The sequence below is a fragment of the Scyliorhinus torazame genome, chromosome 16 (assembly GCF_047496885.1).
Source record: "Scyliorhinus torazame isolate Kashiwa2021f chromosome 16, sScyTor2.1, whole genome shotgun sequence".
Classification (NCBI taxonomy): domain Eukaryota; kingdom Metazoa; phylum Chordata; class Chondrichthyes; order Carcharhiniformes; family Scyliorhinidae; genus Scyliorhinus; species Scyliorhinus torazame.
In genome coordinates this window covers 31,883,646-31,909,090 of record NC_092722.1, presented here as the reverse complement: position 1 = coordinate 31,909,090, position 25,445 = coordinate 31,883,646, and the positions used below count along the sequence as shown (strand labels likewise).

The 25,445-nt window shown below is 51.1% G+C and overlaps 1 protein-coding gene across 1 annotated transcript in view; it reads left to right on the top strand.

The window, feature by feature from the left end:
- The window catches only part of LOC140392665 (tumor necrosis factor receptor superfamily member 1B-like), a 46,582-nt gene extending 37,699 nt beyond the window's left edge, over positions 1-8,883 (top strand). Inside the window, exons 10-11 of the mRNA XM_072478161.1 lie at positions 1,092-1,413; positions 3,673-8,883. Coding sequence (XP_072334262.1) covers positions 1,092-1,413; positions 3,673-4,025 — 675 coding nt within the window. The 3' untranslated portion in view covers positions 4,026-8,883. The remainder of the gene's footprint in view (positions 1-1,091; positions 1,414-3,672) is intronic.
- The last annotated feature ends 16,562 nt before the right edge of the window (positions 8,884-25,445 follow it).

Here is a 25,445-nt window from a genome sequence, read left to right as displayed (position 1 = left end):
TGGGCTTCCAGGCTCTGTTACACAATCTGTGATTCAACGGAGACCATGGCCGGGATGCTCTGAAATCCTGGCCAAGTGTTGACGCCGGCATCAAAGCCGGCGCGAGCGATGCCGGCGTCAACATGGCCTCCTGGCCCAGTCATTCCCCTCCTCCTCGGGGGCTGGAACGGCAACAGAGTGCTGTGTGCTGCTCTGGCGCCGAAAGCCGGCTCGCCACGGTCTGCGCATGCGTGCCATAGCTGGCGCGGGTCCGCGGGCAACATGGCGGAGCCATACAGAGGCCTGGCGCGGAGGAACATAGGCCCCCTGCAGAATTAGCGCACCCGCTGATCGGTTGCCCCCGATCACGGGCCTGGCCACTGTGGAGGCACCCCCCCCCCCGGAGTCGGCTCTTCCCCCGCCTCCGCCACCAGGACGGCCCCCACAGCCAGAACGCCGAGGTACCACCGGGTAGGACCATACACAAACGACGCCGGCGGGACTCAGCGGAACTCTGCGGGCACTCGGCCCGTCGAGCGCGCAGAATTGCCGTGGGGGCCGCTTTCAACAGCCCTCGACCGGCACCACGGCGACCGCGCCGGCGCAGTTGCTGCCGATTCTCCTATCGCTGGAGGATCGGCGGCCCGGCATCGGAGCGGCGTGGCGGGATTCGCGCGCCCCTCCACCCGCCGATTCTCCAACCCGACGCGTGCTCGGAGAATCCCGGCCCATGTGTGTACATGGTGTCTCAACATTAACACACGGGGTCAGGGTTCATAGAGTCAGAACATTGCTAACCTGCAATTGGGACCCCACTAGAATCTCACTTGAGTTCTTGAGCACATTTGCTGATGCAACACTGGACTGGAATGGGGGAGGGGGGGGGGGGGTCATTGGTGATGGTATTCAAAGTATAGTCTAAAAATTAACTAAACAGTAAGAGTGGACAAAAAGTGAACCATCTTTTGTGTGCCATTATTGCTAACCGTTCGTGTTCAATTTGTTTGTCGGGGTTTGAAGGGGATGGGCAGGTGTTTGTGGTGATGGCTTGTGGAAAAAGTTGTTGATTTATTATTTCTGTTTTTTCTGTTGTAAATTACTTTCTCCGCTAGCCAAAGGGGTTGGACGACCCGGTGGACAGGGTTTGTTTAATTGCTGAAACTGTGCTGGAGGCTGAGCGCCCCCGGGACGGGATGTGTGTGCAAGATGATGATATAACAGGATCAGCGTCCAGGTCAGAGCGCCTCTGCTCACTATCCCGATCCAGCAGCAGTGGCTCAGGAGGTGTCAGAAAGAAGCCCGGCATCGGGTACAACGCAAAGGAGGAGGAACAGACACAGACCCACCTCGCCCTCACCCATTTGAACAATTACTCACGGATAGATTCCCAGGAAGACCAGGGATACATCAGCAGGGAATCCCGGCCCAGCTCAGGTAGGACACCTCCAGGTTCATCGGTCTTAACTTCCTAAGGGTAAGAACTTGGGGCCAGTTGCCTCAGGCTGCTGGCCCCAGACTGGTTAGCCTAGCATTTGTGGTGGGGAAGTTGCTGGAGTCTATCATCAGGGATGGGGTAACGGAACACCTAGAAAAATTTTGATCGATCAGGGAGAACCAGCAGGGATTTGTGAAGGGAGGTCCTGCCTGACTTACCATATTGAATTTTTTGAAGACATGAATAAGGTAGTGGACAGGGAAATGTCTATGAATGTTATTTATATGGACTTCCAGAAGGCATTTGATAAAGTCCCACAAAGACACTGTTGAGGCAAATTAATGACATAGTTAGGAAATAGGTTGAGTGGCAGGTGACAGAGAGTGAGGAAAATGGGTACTTATTAAAAAATAAATTTAGTGTACCCAATTATTTTTTCCCAATTAAGGGACAATTTAGTGTGACCAATCCACCTACCTTGCACATCTTTGGGTTGTGGGGGTGAGACCCACGCAGACATAGGGAGAATGTGCAAACTCCACATGGACAGTGACCCAGAGCCAGGATCGAACCTGGGACCTCGTACTGCCCTAGGATAATGGGTACTTACTGTAATTGGCAGGATATGACTAGTGGTGTACCACAGAAATCTGTCTTGGGGCCTCCATTATTCACATTATTCATGAATGACTTGGATGGGGCGGCACGGTGGCACAGTGGTTAGCACTGATACCTCAAGGCACCAAGGCCCCAGGTTCGATTCCGGCCCTGTGTCACTGTCCGTGTGGAGTTTGCACATTCTCCCTGTGTCTGTGTGGGTCTCACCCCCACAACCCAAAAGGTGTGCAAGGTAGGTGGATTGGCCACACTAAATTGCCGCTTAATTGGGAAAAAAAATAATTGGATACTCTCAATTTATATTTTAAAAATGAGTGACTTGGATGATGGCACAGAAAGTTATATATCCAAATTTGCTGATGAAGTGGAACTATAAACAGCTTAGATGATAGCATAAAATTGGAAGGGGATATTGACAGACTAAATGAATGGGCAAAATTGTGGCAGATGGAATTCAATGTTAGCAAGTGTGGACCAAAAAATAATAGAGCAGAGTACTTTCTAAATGGAAAGAGGTTAGGCACAGTGGATGTCCAAAGAGATTTGGGGGTTTATGTGCATAGATCCTTAAAATGCCATGAACAAATGCAGAAAATAATCAAAAACGCTAATGGAATGCTAGCTTTTACACCTAGCGGATTGGAGTATAAAGACACAAGTTATGCTGCAGCTGTACAAAACTCTGGTTAGACCCCATTTGGTGTCACTGTGAGCACTGTGCGCCACACCTTAGGAAGGACATCTTGGCCTGGGAGGGAGTGCAATGTAAGTTTACAAAAATTATACTTGGATTACAGGTTTTAAGTTACGAAGAGAGATTACACAAATTAGGCCTGTTTTCGCTAGATAGAAGGTTGAGGGGTGATAGGATCGAAATATTCAAGATATTAACAGGGAAACAGGGTAGATAAAGATAAACTATTTGGAGATTCAGAAACTAGAGGGCATAGTCTAAAAATTAGGGCTAGACCATTCAGGAGAGATGTTAGGAAGCACTGCTTCACTCAAAGGGTGGTAGAGGTTTGGAACTCTCTCCCACAAATGGCAATTGATGCTAGATCAGTTGTTAATTTTAAATCTGAGATAGATAATGTTTTTGTTAAGCAGAAGGGGTATGGGCCAAAGGCAGGCATATGGACTTAGGTCACAGATCAGCCATGATCTTGTTGAATGGGAAAGGGGGGGGAACAGGCTCGAGGGGCTGAATGATCTACTCCTGTTCTGATGTCCCTATGACCAAGACCGGGCCTAATATTTAACTGCACCTCAAAGTGTTCAATGGGCCATAAGCAGATGCGGTGTTCAGTTCCCACACACTCACTCAGCCCTGCCTCTGGATGAGGGAGAGATTTGACCAGGGTTTTGGTCATTGTTCAGCAGCCCCTGCCAGCAATGATGAATATGTGTCCGAATGAGTGTTGTGTGAGTGTTTGTATGTACGTGACAATATGAGTGTGTGTGTGAGTGGGTGGATAGGTGTAGCTACTATAGAGTGCCCTTAAAACTCATACTGCAGACAATCAGCAGGTGGATGTAGTGACTCCAGTGAGAAGCAATGCCACTGGATCCAGTGCTCCTCTGGTGAGGTGGTTGGGGGTGAGGAATGATGTTGAGTTTAACCGATTTCTATGTTTAAGCAGGAGCCCCGTCACCTGTGATGGAATTCAGTGGAAACCCGACGGTGAGCGTTACGATAAATACCGGCAAGTGTTACGTCAGCTGCTGCCATCGTCAGGGAGGTGGGGCCCCCGGACCCGTCTCTGCCGAGGAGGATTTTCCTGCTCCGGAGGAGGGGGAAGGAACTGAAGTGGATGAAGGGTTTCCGATCCAAGAGGAACAGAAGGCCTCCGAGCCGGAGGAATGGAAAGAAGCTGGTGTTCCAGTGGAGGCTGAGAGTGAATGTCGCTGGCGACAGTATAACTCAGTGCGACATTGCGAGGATGGGGAGAGGTTGCAGCTCCCAGTCCAGGACACTTCTGGGAACACTTACTGATTGGGCAGTGGACGTCATAAGGAAGTGTCCTTGTGTCAAAGGCAGCTTTGTGTCCCTCAGGGTCTGTGACTTGATCACCAGTAATTGATTCCCCATTTAAAACTTTTGAAGCTGAACCAGAGACAAGGTTGTGACGTGGGGTTGGAGAACTCTCAAACTGTCCTGTGGAATGAGCTGAAAGTTCACCCGCTCACTGTGACTGTGGACCCAGTGACTGAGAACCAAGAATCAGGAGGACCCCCCAGAGCTACAGCCCAAGCGTTGTCTAAGGGCTGGCCTGACTCGGGTCTGAGGCCTGACTCGGGGTTGGCTGATCCTGGGTTGACCTTTGGGTGACCCTGAGGGAAAGAATGGCAGCTTTAATGATTCTGATAAGACGATCCAAAGATTGTTAATGAAGCTGGCCGCAGCCGACAGGCGTCCCAGTTAGGAATTGTCCATACGGAGACGGCAATACTCGGTCCATCCTGTCCAACAATTGTGATGCCCTGTGTGTCTCCATCTCACCCAAAAACACCAATTTGGGGAAAACATTCTGGGAAATTCCTCTCTGATCTGCACCCTAGGTGATCAAATCTAGTCCAGAAAATAACCTTCGCTCTGAAATCCGTGAAGTACCTTCCTCCTTAACGAGGTAGCATCCATTCCAGCTAAAAGCAAACCCAACTCTTGCTCATAGGGACTCACTCGGCACCTTATTCAAGAGGTCTACTGATCCCTGTAAAAGAATCACTTCCTGACATCTAGCCTAGGTCTGGGTGTGTACAAATTTTGTGTCCCTGTCACCTTCCGGATTATTTATTGGCAAAAACTCAATTTGAACACAAATCTTTCTATTTACCATCTTATAATGCCACAAAGCACGCTGATGCTATTTGCAAGGGTATCCCAACTTGGGACACCAGTTCATAGAATCCCTACAGTGCAGAAGGAGGCCATTCGGCCTGTCGAGTCTGCGCCGACCCTCCAAAAGAGCGCCCTATCTAGGCACACTCCCCATAACCACGTCTAACCTCCACATCTTTGCACATGGAGGGGCAATTTAGCATGGCCAATCCACCTCACATCTTTGGGGTGTAGGAGGAAACCGGAGCACCCGGAGGAAACCGGAGCACCCGGAGGAAACCCCACGCAGGCACGGGGAGAAGAACAAACCACACACATAGTCGCCCATGACACTGGAATTGAACTCGTGTCTTTGGCGCTGTCAGGCAGCAGTGCTAACCACTGTGCCTTTTATTCTCTGGATTAAGGGTCCGCAATTATGTTTTCTCTCCCAGTCACATGAAAAGTTTTAATGTTACACGATTTCAACATCAAACTTCGTCGGAATACCCGAATGATCCGATCTTGAAATTTCTCCATAAATTTTGAAATGGTTATAGTTCGTATTTGTGATTGTCTCTGCTGGGTTGATGACAATATAAATCTTAAAATGCTGTAACGCCAGTACCAGACTTAAAGTCTCTTTTGTGGTGGTGTGCCAGGTAGAAAGGTTTGGACCTTAGCAAATGCACTTTTCGCTCGGTTCCTTTCAAGATTAACTTTGTTTAAGCAGTCAAACAGTTCCTTTATGTGGTGTAGGTGCTCTTCCCACTTCTGTCTGAACACCACTAAGTCACCCTGTGACTCCATCCTCGAATCGCTCTGTTCATGAGCCACTGAACAATTGCGGGGACATTCCTCCTCCCGAACTTTGGATTGATTAAATTCTCGGGGTGTCACACAAACGGTGATCGCCTTTACCTTCGCAGTCAGCGAGCCCTCTCAAAGGCTCATAGCACTTTAGCAAGGGTCCGTGGGTGATGAATTGTGACCGTCCAACACTTTTGATGCCATCTTCCAAACATTGAATAAGAAATGAGCCCCTCTGGATTATGGCATTCCCCTGCCTTTATTCCATATACAGTCTCTGGGTTCCATCTGGTTCGGGCACCATGAAACTCAAATCACTGGAACACAATTCAATAAGGTCAGTCCTGAGCACATACTCAATTTCCTTCTGTACCTGTGATAACCTGTTTTTAACTTAGATGGACGTTGTTTAATTGGAACCGCATCCCCACAACTATGGCATGCATTGCTAACCCCGTTCTACCTAGGTTATTCCCGCCAATACGTTTATAGGACTGCAGTAACTCTGTCAGTTTGCTCCAGCTCTTATCTGAGAGATGACTTGACCATTGGTTTAAGTGGTTGAAATGAGAGCTGCTTGAATTATAGGGAAGTCACTGTCAAAATGTGACCCCCTCGACTTCCCCCTGCTTCAATACTAACAAGACCACCTCCTTGTTCTCATCTCGTCTAACCCAAGACCTTTTTAACACGCTCACTTGACACACTGTGATTTGTGTCTATCTGGGGTGGGTATGAGAGTTTTCCTCGCTGACTTTCCTTTGAATGTACCACGGCCCACTGAATCTAGCTTTCAGGGGTGCACCGGACACAGTGAACAACATAAGCATTCTCTCTCTCTGGCCTGGGCCTCCGTATCAGCCTTGGCTTTTACTCCCTGTTTTGCTTTTGAATCACTCTGTTGTAATTCAATCAACTTCTTTGAATTGAATACATTTGCCTCATTCTCTGTGTCTGCCTCATTGTCATTCAGCTGGCTAAACATTGTATCATAACTATTCCCTCTTTTGCCTTAGCTATGAGCCTCTGACTGCATCACCATGCAATCTAGAAATACTCCAGGGGGTCTGGCTGTAATTTACCTGTGGTAGGATTCTCTACAGACTGACTTCTGTTGGCATCACTGTCATCTGAGATCCTATGATATTATTCCCTAGAATGACTTGGATGCCTGCAATTGGCAAGGTTTCTGCCACGCCTATACTACTTTCCCTTTCTTCAAGCTACTCTGTAAGCTTATTTTTACTAAAGGAATTTCCTTCCTTTCTCCGAGAATGCTGCTGATCAGAACCATTTATTTTAATGTCCCTTCTGGACAACAAATGTCTTTATCCCACAACATCAGGGATCGACTCACCCCTGTATCTCATAGCATTTTAATATTCTTTCTCCTTTGATTCTGTTCACATGGAACTATTTTACTCTGGCACACAAATTCTTTAAACACATCTGCCACCTGCTGGTCACTCTGCCCCTATGCACATTGTGCAAATATGTTCCCTCCTATTGGCTGTTTCTTTACTGTGTGTACAAATCCCACCGGCTTCACCTGTTGTCTAGCCTCTTATTTCATATTTCATAATTTAAGATTTGTACCACCCAGTGGCCAACTGTTTAATCTCCAGCATGGTGATTATGGTGTGGCCCAGTTTATTGCAGTGAAAACATCTGCCCTTTTTCATATCTCTCATCCCTTCAACAGACTGTTCTATTTTAAGTGAGACCGCCTTGAGTTTCTGACCATTCCTTCTCTGGTTGACCTGTCCTCTCTTGCACCATCTCCAGACCTTTCCTCTGATAAGGACACATAGACTTCACTAGTCCTACCCACAAGTTTAGCCTGTAAGAATCGGCTCCAACAATCTTGTAGCAATCTCAACTGTTTAGCTATTTTCTCAAAAGCGCCGAAAGATGCCTCAGCATCTCTCTCATCAGATTTCGGTAGAGCTTGTGCACAGCTGAACATCTCCCCACTAGGTTCCTTTCTCGATCCACCTTCCTCCACCGTCTACTTTAACCTTTTGGTTGCTGCTGCTGTGTGCGGAGTGGGAAGTCAGTCTCTCTCTTGCCTCTCAGGCAACTTTCTCCATTTCCCTTTTAAATTCTTTCTCTTCTTATTCGCTCTCACCCTCTCTCTTTCCAGCACCTCTAACTTCTTAATTTCTACGTCTCTTTGTAATTGATGCTTTGCTAATTCAAAATCCTTGGGTCTTGAAATTTTGGGTCCGGCTAACCCCTGTCATATAGCCCCTGTCTCTACTCTGTTTCTCCTCCATAAGCTATTCATATTTGATTTTTATCTAACCTGTCATTCTAAATTTATTGCCAGGAGAGACGCATACCAATTAAGGCCCTTTGAATACTGTGCACTGCCGTCTCTCTAAGTGGATTCATGACAATAAATCTCGATCAGATTACCCTTAAATCTTCTTTCTAAAGTGTTAAATTCCACCTCTTTAGCTTAACTTAGTAATTCCGTCCAATCGCAGCAGAATCCTGCTCTAAGATGTTCTTTTGTCTGTGTGTGCAGTGTAGCACTGAACCCAGTTCTACATTTGGGACATACTGTGATATTGCCTAACTCTGCACTGCTCTCTGATAGCAAGGTCATTAACCCGAGTTGCAGTCATTCCACGTCTGATCAAACTGCATCCTGCGAATCCTCACACTGGCAGCGAATAATACATTGGACTGCAAAGAGCTAATGTGAATATGAGTATACGTTAAACCCAGTATAAGACATTTTTCAATATCCTCCAAGTTCAGCTAGTTGCATAAAGTCAAATCACCCTTACATTCTCCATTCTTATTTTCCTACCTGGCCCTCTCCCTCTTTCTTCCTTTCTCTCTGCAGCCCTCACCTCTCCATCCCCCTCTCTGCTGTTTCATTCCTCTCCCCTTCTCTCTCTCTTTATTCCTTTTTCAGCCATCATCCTTATCTCCCCTCTCTTCTCCCTAACCTCCATTTCTACATTCCTTTTTTCTCTCCTGCCTCTCTCTTCCTCTTTGTCTGTATGAATATTTTAGTGTCGTCTATTTTTATCTGTTTTGTATTGAGATGGAAATATCGGGGATGCCGGAGAGGGGTTTGAGGTTTGTGATTGATGTGATTCCGTGTTAATAATTTGGTCATTGTTTTTATACAGCCATTGATGCTAAATATTTTTATATTGTTTGTACATTTTATATAAAGCAAATTTGAGAATAAAGATGTCAAAATATCTCCCTTTCATCTGTCCAGTTTGGGGATGTTAAGCGGAACATGTTGCACCAAGTTTGGTTAAAAATCCCATGTTACTATGGCAACAGCAGTTACTCATCCTAAATCCCATTACTGTTTCCTTGCCATCACTGCTCAAGAATCTGGTGGGTAAATGGATATTGCTACATGAAATTGAGCTGGTATTGAAAGATGTTTTCACTGATACTCGAGTCCTTCCTTCACATACTCAAGTTCTTCCCTCTCGTCTGCCTCTGCCAGAGAGTACGTGACCACCATCTGAAGGCTCCCCAATGGAAAACCCTACCTTACATCATCTAAATGCTGGGAGAAGGGAAGTAATCGGAGGCCGTGAGGGAAGATGGATCAATGACAGAACTCCAGAGGACAATTCCTTCAGTTTTCCCAATATTTAGCGGGAGGCAATTGCAGCTGGTTCAAGACTGAATGGCAACATTGAAGATCTGGAGGTAGTTTAGACAGCACTTTAAGCTAGGGGCCAGGGGGGATGCCGATTAGGGGGAATCATGGGTTTGAGCCAGGGAGGGTGGATGTGACGTTTCGGAGATGGGATGAGAGGGGGATCAAGGAAATGAAGGACTTGTTCCTTGGGGGGCAATTCAAGAGTCCGGAGGAATTGGGAGAGAAATATGGATTGGCGAAATGGGAAGAGTTTAGGTACCTGCAGGTTTGAGATTTCACAAGAAAGGTTTTCCCGATAACACTGGCCTCCTCACTGCTGGAGGTGGTGCTGTCAACGGGAGGGCTGGAGAGGGGCTTATTTCGACGATCTATGGGAGGATTCTGGAGAAGGACAGGGCATCCATGCAGGGGATTAAGGCCAAATGGGAGGAGGAGCTGGGAGGTGGGCAGTGGAAGAAGGGAGGTGCTGCGGAGGGTAAATGCCTTGACCTCATGTGCAAGGCTGGAGCTGATATAGTTGAAAGTCGTACATAGGGCGCACCTCACAAAATCAAGGATGAGCCGGCTGTTAGAGGGGGTGGAGGATGTCTGTGAACGATGTGGGAGGGCCCCCACGAACCACGTTCATATGTTTTAGTCCAGCCCGAAGCTGGAAAGGTTTTAGAGGACAGTATTTAGCACAATCTAATTTAGCATGTTAGGCAGATTGGCCATGCTAAATTGCCCCTTAGTGTCCAAAATGGGTTAGGTTTGGTTACAGGGATAGGGTGGAGGTGTGGGCTTTAGGAGGGTGCTCTTTCCAAGGGCCGGTGCAGACTCGATGGGCTGAATGGCCTCCTTCTGCACTGTAGATTCTATGATTCTATAAACTCGGGATGTCTTGCACCCTAATAGCCATATTCGGGTGTCAGACCGACCCTAGTTGTATGCAGGAGCGAGGGCGGACATTTTAACGTTTGCCTTGCTGATCGGCGGGTCCTGTTGGGTGGAGGTCAGTCTCTCCACCCTGTGCCTCGGCATGGCGGGGGGACCTGCTGGAGTTTTTGGCCCTGGAGAAGGTGAAGGTCGCACTGAGGGGGGCGAAGGAGGGGGTTCTACAATTCTTGGGGTTTGTTTATTTTACACTTTCAGGAGTTGGTTACCGTTGACTGCGGGGGGGAGGGGGTTGGGTTTGGGAGAGGGATTGTTTATTTTTTTCATATTGTTGAGGTTGTTTTTGGTTTCTCTTGTGTATGGTGAAAATTTGGCGAATAAAAATATATATTTTTTAATTCAGTACTGAATGTTGGACAAACTGCCTTACAACACAGGTGATATGGCATCAGCCTTGCTGCATGTGAATTCTGACCCTTTGTGTTGCTCAGGCACAGCAAGTAGATGATGAAGAGTAGGGAGCACTCTAGAGGGAACAGTGTTGGAGTGGGCAGAGAAATCATTGTGAGTGATTCTCTGGTGGAGAACAGATACAAATGGCTATGAGCAGGGTGACGGAGGAAGACGGTATGGCAAACCATGTCAAAGCTTGCAGATGGGTTGAGGAACTAAAGTTTACCATGCTCAGTTAGAGAGGATACTGGGCACGATTCTCTGGAAAGATTTCGAAGTGTGGTAGCGAGCGGGAATTGCCGTGAGCTTCCTGGCGCTCGCCTGCAACACAATTCAATGTTAATTGGTCTACTTAACGAGGCCTCACAGACTTCTCGCCACAAATGAATCTTCACCTCCTTCAAGAAGCATGCCCTGGAGGTGACTGGTGTGGCCGAGGACAGGTCGGTCACCCACACAGAGGCTGGCGGACGCAGCAGGGGTAATGAACCACCGGGTTCCACCCAGAGGACCTGTCAAAAGTAAGTTGTTATTGCCTTACTGACTGACCGACTCTCCCTCCCCCTGACCACATGCCCATTCTCCCGCAGATCCTCCAGCCAGCGGCGCCGACACATCCTGGGCAGCCCCCTCTCCTAAATCCGCGAGGAACACCTTGGAGGAGAGCTCCGAGGACGCAACTGTTATAGTCGCGGCACAGCTGTCGCCCCCACCCTCCACCAGTGCAGATACAGACATTGAGTGGGAAATGCTAATGGCCAGGCTTCTGGAACAGACTGGTGAGCACCGCATTGCTGCTGATGATGTACATCAGGTGGAGGCAGGAACCCCCAGGCGAGACAGCAGTCGGAGGGCTGCCGGGTACCTGGACCCAGCTGGGTCCCAGCCTGATGCTGAGCCTCTGGAACAGGGTTACCTGGAACTGATGGAGATGATAGGGAGCGGCCGGGGTGTTCAGAGGGAGATATCAATGCCAATCCAACAGATCCAGGAGGAGGAGGAGTCCCAGAGGCTACAGGTGCAGGAAATGGTGCCAGCAATGAGTGGCACCGAGACCAACACTGCTAGGGTGGAGACCACAGTGAAGAGCCTGATGCACGATGGCACCATTAGTGAAGGTGCCCAAGGCGTTGCGCAGTCGGTGACAGCCATGGCTGAGGGTCTCGACGGAATGTCTGCCTTGCTGGGGGATGTCACCCAGTACCAGGCTGCCTTGATGAGGTTCTGCAGGCGATTTCCTGCTTTCAGGTGGGCATGGCCGAGGCGCGTGAAGCTTGCCCCCAGTCGCAGGTGGGCATTGCCGAGCCGCTGCAGAGCATGTACCAGTCACTGGGGAGCATCGCTGAGGGTGTCGACACAATGGCGCAGACGATGGGGTACCGCCAGGACAGGCAGAGCCAGGTGATGCAGGGGCAGCCGGGGCTCAAACCAGCTGCCCCCATCCCAAGGCGGACCCCAGGGCCCTATGGGCACCGACCAGGAGGAGGGGGTGCTTGGTGCCTACCCAGACCCATTCCATGGAGTGGCGACGGTGGCCACCAGCTCCCCCGAGTTCCACCTCTCTGATGAGGCCACGTCTTAGGGCCAGGACAAGGGGCGGTGCTGACTATGTGCTGCTGACAGGTGAGCCGGGGCCCTCTGACCCCAGAGGACACCCGTTGCGCATCGAAGGCCACGGGACGAGGTAAGCAACTGGCAGCCACCACCACTGATGTGTATCCTGGGGAAACACCTAGACGTAGTGATAGAGCTTGGAGGGCAAAGCGCGTTGAGGATCACTGAGGGCATTGGGGGAGTTGGGGAACAGGGGTGGGGGGTTGGTAGAGAGTATGGTGAGGTGGCACCATCTGGAGAGTGGGGACCTGTATTGAACATTAAACACTCTTGTGCACAACCAGTAGGGGTCCTCTGTCACTTTCTTCCGCAATGCATTGCCACACGCAGATGAACGAGCACTCAGCAGATAGGCAGGGATTGAGGAGCACCACCGCTCAGTTCTCTGCAGGTTATCACCGTCCCCCCCCCCCCCCCTATCCTGCCCTTGACAGTGACCTGCAGACGGTGCCAACACAGTCCCAGCACCCTGGAGTGATGTGACACATACTCTGGGAGGGTGGGAAATGGGGGTAGGGGGTTTGGGTAAGGTTGCTTTGACAGACCAGGCCACGTCCTAAGTGAAGTAGGCGAGTATAAGGGCCTCCCTGGAGCTTGTTGGACCCTCACTGCTGCCACCGGTCCTGCAGCCTCCAGCTGGGCCTCAGGTTCCACCCCGGCCTCTACCTCCAGCCCCTGCTCGTCCAGCGCCTCCTCATCATCCTCGTCCTCCTCAGAGGTGGCCACATGGTTCCTCATCACCAAGCTCCAGCACGTCGCCCCGCTGCTGTGCAAGGTTGTGGAGGGCACAGCAGACCACCACAAAGCGGGCGACCCTCCGGGCGGAGTATTGGAGTGCACCAGCAGAACGGGTGAGGCATCGGAACCGCACCTTGAGGAGAACGATGCACCGCTCAATCACAGCCTGGCCGTCCACATGGGCCTTGTTGTAGCGAGTCTCCGCTTCGGTCTCCCGTCTCTGTACTGGCGTCATTAGCCAGGTCCTCAACGGATACCCCTTATTCCCCAAGAGCCAGCCACCCACCCTGGGTGCTCCTCGAAGAGGGCGGGGATGACCAACTGCTCCAGGATGTAGCTGCTGTGCACACTCCCCAGGAAGCGTGCACACACTTGCATGATCTTCATATGGTGGTTGCACGCTAGCTGTATGCTGAGGAAGTAGAACCCCTTTTTGTTAACATAGGGCACCCCCAGATGGCCTGGTGAGCTCAGGACTACATGCGTGGCATCTATGACCCCCTGGACCTGGGGCATCCCGGCACTGGCAGAGAATCCTGCTGCCCGGGCATCTTGCTGAGCTTGGTCCATGTCAAAGACGATGTAGTCTTCCGCCCGGGCATACAGGGTATTTGTGTCCTGCCGGAGGCTCCTGTGGGCTGTGGCCCCCACTCGAGTCCTGGAATGATCCCGAGACATAAACGTTCAGGGCTGCGGTGACCTTGACGGCGACCGGGGGTTGGTGTCCTCCTCCTCCTCCATGTGGTGCCAAGTCCATGAGGGCATGGCACAGGTGTCCTGTGGCACGCACTGTCCGTTTGTTCAAATTACCAGCGGCGCCTGTAGACGCTGGGCCATCTTGGGACTCCCCCTCTGGGTCCCTCCCTTGTCTGATGGGCCGCCGGTCCTCAGGGTGTGGGGTGGGATCCGGCACATGGGGTGCTGTCTCAAGCATCTGCTGATGCTGCTACTACCACCTTCTCCAGCGTCTGGCCACATCGTGTAGCACCAGCATCACTAGGGCAACTTCTGCATACAATATTCCTGCCATAGTGTTCAATATCTGTAAGGAATTTGGAGAGGGTGTTAGACTGACAAACAGCGGTGGCTCCCACCTCGGGACCCTTCATTCCCCCACTGATCCCCCATCGGAATATCCTGCCCACGCACACCCGATCGCAGCAGGCCCCCTGCCCTGAACCCTGTACCCCGGACACCAGCTCACAACGTCAACTGGACGGGGCGCTGGTCCCCTCCCCATGGCAGTCACCCACTCTCTGGCCGTGGACATGCCGCCGGAGCTGTGTCCCATCCCCTGGGTATTCGGATGTTGGCTGCTGTGTGTGTGATGTTGCCTCCCGCAGTGATCAGGTAAAATGTCCAGGCATCACGGCCTGATTGTGATGCTAGGCAATGACTCCTACATGCTAGTTGGCCCGCCCACCCACGGGAATCCACTTTGCATGTGTGAAGCGCTCATTGGTATTATGGCAGAAACCTGATTTGAGAGGGGGGTGGGGAGGGAAGTTCCAGGAAGGATGGATATGGATTTGTGAATTGACAGGACTTTGGAGGGAGAAAAAGAGGTTGTAGATTTGGGGAAGTGAGGGAGTTTGCAAGAACAGTAGTGTCAAGAGTTTTTCTTATGAGGGAGGGAGCACGATGAAGGCAGTAGTTTTGAAGGAGAGGTGGAAGTACCTTAACAATATTATCTGACATGGGAGCCGGGAAAGGAAGATGGATGGTTGGCAGTTTGTTGGAAATAGGACTGAGGGAATGGGGTGGGCTTCGTTGACGTGATGAATTTCAGGGATCGGACAAGGGAGGGATCCTTGGGGAAAGTGTGACCAGGTGGGCTCGTGGAAAGCGGCAGAGGCAACTGAACAAATGGTCTCAATGTTAGTGACCTATAAGTCCATGAGCTCCTCACACTTCTTGGAGGTGAGGGTTGAGGAGGCAAGAAAAGGGGTTTTAGACAATGGTTTGTAGTGACTAGAAGCCAGGGTTGTCTTTGCATTCCAGAATGATCTTGAAATAGTGAACATTTTCAGTCGAGCATTTGTGGTGGCCAAGTCAGACTTGACAGTCGATGGCTGAACCACTGCTATGAACGGCCGTTGGGTTTGAGGCAGTGAAGGTGCTTGACTCCCGCTCTAGGATTGCGCTCTTTGGCAGTACTGAGGGAAAGTGCAATGGTGGAGGTGCTGTATTCAGGTGAGATAGTAGATTGAAAGTACCTGCCTGTTCAAGTGAATGTAAAAGATCCCATGGCATTATTTGGAGAGCAGGTGAGTTCTCCGCTGTGTCTTGCACAATATTCCTCCCTCAAGCAACCGCAGCACAAACAGATGATCATATTGCTGTTTGTGAGACCTTACTGTCTGCACATTGGCTGTGGTGTTTGTTACATTAAAACAGTGACTACATTTAAAGACTGAGTGGAGAGGAGTACATGGTGGGGCATTATTACCCTCCGTGTGAAAGTGATGGAATCCATCGGAACTTTGAACATTCATTTGAAAGGTTGGAGGGAAAAAGCTGGGAATGTGGGACTAAATTGGAAACCATTTCATAGAACTGCCGCAAGTACGATGGACCCCTCTCTATACTGTAGGATTCTATGATTCCACACATGCTCGACTGTGAAGCACTTTGGAATGCTGGAGGTTAAGTATTTCAATTTTATAAATATGACCACAAGAGGGCAGAAAGCACAAGCAAGAGTACTAAAGCTCCATTTTTTTGCAAATGCACACGGCAGGACACAAGGGAATAAAGACAAAAATCTCTGCCTTGGAGGGCTGTGGGATAGTAAAATGTACCTCAGGTATTATCCAGTAAAATGTACCTCCCTGCAGGTATTATCCAGTAAAATGTACCTCCCTGCAGGTATTATCCAGTAACATGGATCTCTGAAAGCATTATTCTGTAATGTAGGTGACAAGTTCACAGAATATTTGCAGTGCAGAAGGAGGCCATTCGGCCCATTGAGTCTGCACTGGCTCTCTGAAAGAGAATTCTCCCGAGCCACACTCCCTTACCTTGTCCCCCTAACCTTGCACATTTGTTCTTTTCAGATGGAAATTGAATTCCCTTTTGAATACCTCGATCGAACCTGGCTTCTCTACCCTCGCAGGAAGTTCATTCCAGATTCCAACCACCCTCTGGGGGAAATATTTTTTCCTCACATCACTTTTGCTCCTTTTGCTCATTATTGTGAACCAGTGTCCTCTAGTTCGTGATGTATTCCTGAGAGGGAACAGTTTCTCACTATTTACACTGTCCATACTCCTCAGGATCTTGAATGCCTCCATCAAGTCTCTTCTCAGCCGCCGTTTCTCCAAGGAAAATAGTCCCAACCTCTCCAATCTATCCTCATAGCGACAGTGGGGCGAGATTCTCCGGGGGCTGGCGTGAATCCCGCCCCCGCCGGTTGCCGAAGTCTCCGGCACCAGAGATTCGGCGGGGGCGGGAATCGCGCCGCGCCGGTTGGCGGGCCCTCCCGCTCGATTCTCCGGCCCGGATGGGCCGAAGTCCCGCCGCTAAAATGCCTGTCCCGCCAGCGTAAATTAATCCACCTACCTTACCGGCGGGACAAGGCGGCGCGGGCGGGCTCCGGGGTGCTGGGGGGGGGGCGCGGGGCGATCTGGCCCCAAGGGGTGCCCCCACGGTAGCCTGGCCCGCGATCGGGGCCCACCGATCCGCGGGCGGGCCTGTGCCGTGGGGGCACTCTTTCCCTTCCGCCTCCGCCACGGTCTCCATGGCGGAGGCAGAAGAGACTCCCTCCACTGCGCATGCGTGGGAAGCTGTCAGCGTCCGCTGACGCTCCCGCGCATGCGCCGCCCGGAGATGTCATTTCCGTGCCTTCTTTGAGCCAGGCCTCTGTTATAGCAATAGTATCATCATCCCATTTGTCAAACTGTGCCCTTGTTCACCAGTCTTATTAACTGCACTCTGTCCATTCACAAACATGCACATTAACCTTGATTTAGGCTTTTTCACTTTACCTTTTACTCTGACCTCTTCTAATTGCCTACTATTGCTTACTCTAATTCTGTCAAACCCTCCAAGTATTCTATTTACCTCGATCCTACTGTCTAATATATATCCTTTTCAGTTAATACTCTATTCCCCATTGCCAGTCTTCTGCCCCTCACATTCCATCTCCTTGCCAATCTCATTTAAACCTCCCCACAAGAGCATTAGTCCCAGTTCTGTTAATAATCTTTATTATGGACTTCCGGGTGCGGCGATGACCAGCTGAGTCGCACGTTTCGGCAGCTCCCGGTGGAACGGACTTTTGGGCTCTTAATAAGAGCCCCAACGGCAATTTTAACGGCTAAAAGCACTGTGCGGTAAACCAGAAGGGAATCCCCCCTGGATACGGATGGAAAAAGGAGAGGAAAGTGGCCGGATTGCGGTGGATCCTCTAGAGCAGCGGCAAGGAAGGCAAGCACAAACCAAAATGGCATCGGAAGGTGGCAGTTTAATATGGGGCCCTGAACAACACGAGTTTTTGAAACGCTGCGTGGAAGAGCTTAAAAAGGAGATGAAGAAGGAGCTGTTGGCCCCGATATTACAGGCGATTGAAGGGCTAAAAGATGAGCAAAAGACCCAGGAGCGGGAGCTTCGGGTCGTGAAGGCAAAGGCTGCCGAGAACGAGGACGATATACAGGGCCTGGTGGTGAAGACGGAGATGCACGAGGCACACCATAAACGATGTGTGGAAAGGCTGGAGGTGCTGGAGAATAATGCGAGGAGGAACAACTTGAGGATTCTTGGTCTTCCTGAAGGTGCGGAGCGAGCGGACGTCGGGGCATATGTGAGCATGATGCTGCACTCGTTAATGGGAGCGGAGGCCCCGACGGGTCCGTTGGAGGTGGAGGGAGCATACCGAGTGATGGCGCGAGGACCGAGAGCAGGATAAATTCCCAGAGCCATAGTGGTGAGATTCCTCCGTTTTAAGGACAGAGAGATGGTCCTCAGATGGGCAAAGAAAATTCGGAGCAGTAGGTGGGAGAACGCGGTGATCCGCGTATATCAAGACTGGAGTGCGGAGGTGGCGAGAAGGAGGGCGAGCTTTAATCGGGCCAAGGCGGTGCTTCATAAAAAGAAGATTAAATTTGGAATGTTGCAGCCGGCAAGACTGTGGGTCACATATCAAGGGAAGCACCACTACTTTGAAACGGCGGATGAGGCGTGGACATTTATTGTTGAAGAGAAATTGGAATAAGCGGGTTATTAAAAAGAACGTTTGAGACAAAGTGGTGGGGCGAATATGGGGGGCAAAGAGGGGGGAAAAAGGGGGGAGAGATGGTTTTTATGTTGTTAATCCTGCGACCCGGTAACTTTTCTCTTTTCCACAGGTTGTGGGGGAGGGAGGAAGGGAGGTGGAGGAGCTGGGGGCGTTGGCCATTGGGGGCGGGGCCAAAAGGGAAGCGCGGGCTTTGTTCCCGCGCTATGATAATTATGCTGGGAATAGGGAAGCAGGAAGGAGGGGGCGTCGCACGGTGCGAGCCGACGTCACGGGGGAAGCCGAGGTCGGCCAGAGTTTGCTGACTTCTGGGAGCAACATGGGGGGTGTAACTACGCTAGTGGGGGATCTAGCGGGGGGGGGGGGGTGGGAGGGGGGATTTACTGGGTCGCTGCTGCTGGGGAGAAGGGGGAGCTGGTATGGGGTGGGGTGGGCGGGGCGGGAGGGCACCGCCTGGGGGGGACACAGCTGCGTGGGAACCGGGTGAGGAGCTGGATAAAAGGGGATGGTTAATCGACAAGGTGGGGGGTAAAGAGCCCCCCAACCCGGCTGATCACGTGGAATGTGAGAGGGCTGAACGGGCTGATAAAGAGGGCACGGGTACTCGCACACCTTAAGAAACTTAAGGCAGATGTGGTTATGTTACAGGAGATGCATTTGAAACTGATAGACCAGGTTCGACTACGCAAAGGATGGGTGGGGCAGGTGTTTCATTCGGGGCTAGATGCGAAAAACAGGGGGGTGGCTGTACTAGTGGAGAAGCGGGTAATGTTTGAGGCAAAGACCATAGTGGCGGATAGTGGGGGAAGATACGTGATGGTGAGTGGCAAATTACAGGGGGAGGCGGTGGTCTTAGTGAACGTATATGCCCCGAACTGGGATGATGCCAACTTTATGAGGCGCATGTTAGGGCGTATCCCGGACCTAGAGGTGGGGAAGTTGGTAATGGGTGGAGATTTTAACACGGTGCCGGAACCAAGGCTGGACAGATCGAGGTCCAGGACTGGAAGGAGGCCGGCAGCAGCCAAGGTGCTTAAAGACTTTATGGAGCAGATGGGAGGAGTAGACCCATGGAGATTTAGCAGACCTAGGAGTAAGGAGTTTTCGCTTTTCTCCTATGTCCACAAAGTTTATTCGCGAATAGACTTTTTTGTTTTGTGAAGGGCGTTGATCCCGAAGGTGAGGGGGATGGAGTATACGGCTATAGCTATTTCGGATCACGCTCCACACTGGGTGGACTTGGAGATAGGGGAGGAAAAAGAACGGCGTCCACCCTGGAGAATGGACATGGGACTAATGGCGGATGAGGGTGTGTGTCTAAGGGTGAGGGGGTGTATTGAAAAGTACTTGGAACTCAATGATAATGGGGAGGTCCAGGTGGGAGTGGTCTGGGAGGCACTGAAGGCAGTGGTTAGAGGGGAGCTGATATCTATCAGGGCACATAAAGGAAAGCAGGAGAGTAGGGAACGGGAGCGGTTGCTGCAAGAACTTCTGAGGGTGGACAGGCAATATGCGGAGGCACCGGAGGAGGGACTGTACAGGGAAAGGCAAAGGCTACACGTAGAATTTGATTTGCTGACAACGGGTACTGCAGAGGCACAGTGGAGGAAGGCACAGGGTGTACAGTACGAATATGGGGAGAAGGCGAGCAGGTTGCTGGCCCACCAATTGAGGAAAAGGGGAGTAGCGAGGGAAATAGGGGGAGTGAGGGATGAGGAGGGAGAGATGGAGCAGGGAGTGGAGAGAGTGAATGGAGTGTTCAAGGCATTCTATGAAAGATTATATGAAGCTCAGCCCCCGGATGGGAAGGAGAGAATGATGTGTTTTCTGGACCAGCTGGAATTTCCTAAGGTGGAGGAGCAGGAGAGGGTGGGACTGGGAGCACAGATCGAAATGGAGGAAGTAGTGAAAGGAATTAGGTGCATGCAGGCGGGGAAGGCCCCGGGACCGGATGGATTCCCAGTTGAATTTTACAGGAAATATGTGGACTTGCTCGCCCCGCTACTGATGAGAACCTTTAATGAGGCGAGGGAAAGGGGACAGCTGCCCCCGACTATGTCAGAGGCAACGATATCGCTTCTCCTAAAGAAGGAAAAAGACCCGCTGCAATGCGGGTCCTATAGGCCTATTTCCCTCCTGAACGTAGACGCTAAGATTCTGGCCAAGGTAATGGCAATGAGGATAGAGGATTGTGTCCCGGGGGTGGTCCATGAGGACCAAACTGGGTTTGTGAAGGGGAGACAGCTGAATACGAATATACGGAGGCTGCTAGGGGTAATGATGATGCCCCCACCAGAGGGGGAAGCGGAGATAGTGGTGGCGATGGATGCCGAGAAAGCATTTGATAGAGTGGAGTGGGATTATTTGTGGGAGGTGTTGAGGAGATTTGGCTTTGGAGATGAGTATATTAGATGGGTACAGCTGCTGTATAGGGCCCCGATGGCAAGCGTGGTCACGAATGGACGGGGGTCTGCGTCTTTTCGGCTCCATAGAGGGACGAGGCAGGGATGTCCTCTGTTCCCATTATTGTTTGCACTGGCGATTGAGCCCCTGGCAATAGCATTGAGGGGTTCCAGGAAGTGGAGGGGAGTACTCAGGGGAGGAGAAGAACACCGGGTATCTCTGTATGCGGACGATTTGTTGTTGTATGTGGCGGACCCGGCGGAGGGGATGCCAGAGATAATGCGGATACTTGGGGAGTTTGGAGAATTTTCAGGATATAAACTGAACATGGGGAAAAGTGAGTTGTTTGTGGTGCATCCAGGGGAGCAGAGCAGAGAAATAGAGGACTTACCGCTGAGGAAGGTAACAAGGGACTTTCTCTACTTGGGGATCCAGATAGCCAAGAATTGGGGTACATTGCATCGGTTAAATTTAACGCAGTTGGTGGAACAGATGGAGGAAGATTTCAAGAGATGGGACATGGTATCCCTGTCACTGGCAGGGAGAGTGTAGGCGGTTAAAATGGTGGTCCTCCCGAGATTCCTCTTTGTGTTTCAGTGCCTCCCAGTGGTGATCACAAAGGCTTTTTTCAAAAGGATTGAGAAGAGCATCATGAGTTTTGTGTGGGCCGGGAAGACCCCGAGAGTGAGGAAGGGATTTTTGCAGCGTAGTAGGGATGGGGGGGGGCTGGCACTACCGAGCCTAAGTGAGTACTACTGGGCTGCCAATATCTCAATGGTATGTAAGTGGATGGGAGAAGAGGAGGGAGCGGCGTGGAAGAGATTGGAGAGGGCGTCCTGCAGGGGGACTAGCCTACAAGCTATGGTGACGGCGCCGTTGCCGTTCTCACCGAAGAAATACACCACAAGCCCGGTGGTGGTGGCTACTCTGAAAATTTGGGGGCAGTGGAGACGGCATAGGGGAAAGACGGGAGCCTCGGTGTGGTCCCCGATAAGAAATAACCATAGGTTTGCTCCGGGGAGAATGGATGGGGGATTTGGAACATGGCAAAGAGCAGGAGTAACACAATTGAGAGATCTGTTTGTAGATGGGACGTTTGCAAGTCTGGGAGCGCTGACCGAAAAATATGGGTTGCCCCAAGGGAATGCATTCCGGTATATGCAACTGAGGGCTTTTGCGAGGCAACAGGTGAGGGAATTCCCGCAGCTCCCGACGCAGGAGGTGCAGGACAGAGTGATCTCAAAGACATGGGTGGGGGACGGTAAGGTATCAGACATATATAGGGAAATGAGGGACGAGGGGGAGATTATGGTAGATGAGCTGAAAGGGAAATGGGGAGAAGAGCTGGGGGAGGAGATTGAGGAGGGGCTGTGGGCTGATGCCCTAAGTAGGGTAAACTCATCGTTCTCGTGTGCCAGGCTAAGCCTGATACAATTTAAGGTGTTACACAGGGCGCATATGACTGGAGCACGGCTCAGTAAATTTTTTGGAGTAGAGGATAGGTGTACGAGATGCTCGAGAAGCCCAGCGAATCACACCCACATGTTCTGGTCATGTCCGGCACTACAGGGGTTTTGGGTGGGGGTGACAAAGGTGCTTTCGAAGGTGGTGGGGGTCCAGGTCGAACCAAGCTGGGGGTTGGCTATATTCGGGGTTGCAGAAGAGCCGGGAGTGCAGGAGGCGAAAGAGGCTGGTGTTTTGGCCTTTGCGTCCCTAGTAGCCCGGCGCAGGATACTGTTGATGTGGAAGGAAGCCAAGCCCCCGGGTGTGGAGACCTGGATAAATGACATGGCAGGGTTGATAAAGCTGGAACGGATTAAGTTCGTCCTAAGGGGATCGGCTCAAGGGTTCACCAGGCGGTGGCAACCATTCGTCGAATACCGCACAGAAAGATAGAGGGAATGGAAAAGAAGAAGACAGCAGCAGCAACCCGGGGGGGGGGGGGGGGGGGGGGGGAGGAACCAGAAGGACTCTCAGGGATGTTAGTGTATAAGTATAATATGTATAGGTTGTTGTTATAGGTAATTGTATACTGGACTGCTGAATTGTATTTTTGGAGGGTATTTATTTGGGACAAGGCAGTTGCCATTTAGTTTTGTTTTTTAATTTTGATGCTGTTTATATATTATTTATTTCTTGTTTAAAAAACTGGCCATTGTTATTTATATTGTTATATTACTGTGTAAAAGATACACAATGTACTGTTATGGTTGGCCAAAAAGTTTGAATAAAATATATTACAAAAAAAAAATAATCTTTATTATTGTCACAAGTAGGCTTACATTAACACTGCAATGAAGTTACTGTGAAAATCCCCTAGTCGCCACACTCTGGTGCCTGTTCGGGTACACAGAGGGAGAATTCAGAATGTCCAATTCACTTAACAAGCACATCCTTTCGGGATTGTGGGAGGAAACCGGAGCACCCGGAGGAAACCCACGCAAACACGGGGAGAACGTGCAGATTTCGCACAGACAGTGACCCCAGCTGGGAATCGAACCTGGATCCCTGTCGCTGTAAAGGAACAGTGCTAACCACTGTGCTACCGTGCCACCCGTTAAGGTGTACAGATCCCACCCTGCCCCAGAACAAGTCCCAAGGCCTCAGAAATCTAAAGCCCTCCCTCCTACTACAGTTCTCTAATCACGTGTTGAACTGCTCAATCTTCCTATTATATAAAAGCAAATTACTACGGATGCTGGAATCTGAAACGAAAGAGAAAATGCTGGAAAATCTCAGCAGGCCTGGCAGCATCTGTAGGGAGAGAAAAGAGCTAACGTTTCCAGTCCGATGATTCTTTGTCAAAACTAACAGACAGAGAAAGTGGGAAATATTTATACTGTGGAGTGAGAATGAAAGATGAGTCATAGCCACAGAAACCAAGGCTAATGGCAGTCCCCAGAGAGGTCAAAAGATGTGAAAGGTCAAACAGCAGGGAAACTAACATCAGAGGATGAACTGTAGATGTGGGGGGAGGGAAAGGGGGAAGCAAAGAGGAGAAAGGTTAAGGAACGGTGGATAAGATTGGGGGGGGGGGGTCGAACTTCCGGTTGCGGCGATGACCAGCTAAGCCGCACGTTTCGGCGGCTCCAGCTTAGACGGACCTTCGGGCTCTTTTAAGAGCCCCAACGGGAAATTCTTTTTGCGACGAAACCCGGTGTGGGGTGAGGCAACAGGGAGTCCCCCCCAGTGAGAAAGAAAAATATCGGCGGCGGCGGCCAGATCGTGGAGAATCCTCGTGGGCAGCGGCAGAAGAAAGAAAGGAGCAAGATGGCGGCAGAGGGAGCCCAGGCGACATGGGGACTGGACCAAGACGAATTTTTAAGACGGTGTGTGGAGCTGCTAAAAAAGGAGGTGCTGGCCCCGATGCTACAGGCAATCGAGGGGCTTAAAGAGACACAAAAGTCCTGGAAAATAGATCAAGGAGAAAGAACCTCCGGATCCTGGGTCTCCCCGAGGGAGTGGAAGGAGCTGACGGCGGGGCTTATGTGAGCACGATGCTACGCTCGCTAATGGGAGCTGAGGGCCCCTTGGAAGTGGAAGGGGCCCACCGGGTCCCTGCGAGGAGACCAAAGGCTGGAGAACCACCTAGGGCGATGATCGTGCGATTTCACCGCTTGAATGACAGAGAGGTGGTTCTGAGATGGGCCAAGAAGGTACGAAGTAGCAGATGGGAGAATGCGGTGATACGAGTGTATCAGGATTGGAGTGCGGAGGTGGCGAGAAGGAGGGCGAGTTTCAATCGAGCCAAGGAGATGCTGCATAAGAAGAAAGTGAAGTTCGGGATGTTGCAGCCGGCGCGATTGAGGTCACGCACCAGGATAGACATTACTATTTTGAAACGTCGGAAGAAGCATGGACCTTCATTCAAAAAGAGAAACTGGACCAGAACTGAGGGACTGATGTTGGAGGGGAAACGACAATGCTGATGTATAGAGGTGTAAATTGGGGAGGGGGGGACACTGAGAAATGTGGGCGCCGGTGGGGGGGAAGAAGAGACACAGGTGGGGGATGGGGAATGGGAACGGGGCGGTAGGGGGAGCTGCGCCATGGGGGGCGGGATGGTTCTAGAAAGCACGGGGTTTCTTTTTCTTTTCCCGCGCCAGAGAGATGATGGCGGGAAGATAGGCTCAAGGAGGATGGAAGTTCCTCTCATGGGGGGGTCAAGGAGAGAGCGGGAGAAGCCGGAGTCAGTTGAAGTCAGCTGACGTTCGGAAGCAATATGGGGGGAGTAACCATACTAGATGGGAATCTAGCGGGGGGGGGGGGGGGGGAGGAGGGAGGGAGGGGGGACAACTGGGTTGCTGCTGCTGAGATCGAAAGGGAGCTGGTAAGAGAAAAGGTGGTCGAGGCGGGAATGCGCCGCCTGGGGGACGGGTGGGTGCGCGGAACCGGGACGTGGGACTGGCCCAGAGAGGGTGATGGCTAGTCGACAGGGGAGGGGGTCGGGCAGCCCTCCAGTCCGGCTGATCACGTAGAACGTGAGTGGCCTAAATGGGCCGATTAAGAGGGCCCGAGTGTTCGCGCACTTAAAAGGACTGAAGGCAGACGTGGCCATGCTTCAAGAGACGCATCTGAAGGTGGCGGATCAGGTTAGGTTAAGGAAAGGATGGGTGGGACAGGTGTTCCACTCAGGGCTGGACGTAAAGAATAGAGGGGTGGCCATATTGGTGGGGAAACGGGTGTCGTTCGAGGCTAGGAACATTGTAGCGGACAGCGGGGGCAGATATGTGATGGTGAGTGGCAGACTGCAGAGAATGGAGGTCGTGCTGGTCAACGTATATGCCCCGAACTGGGATGATGCGGGATTTATGAAGCGGATGCTGGG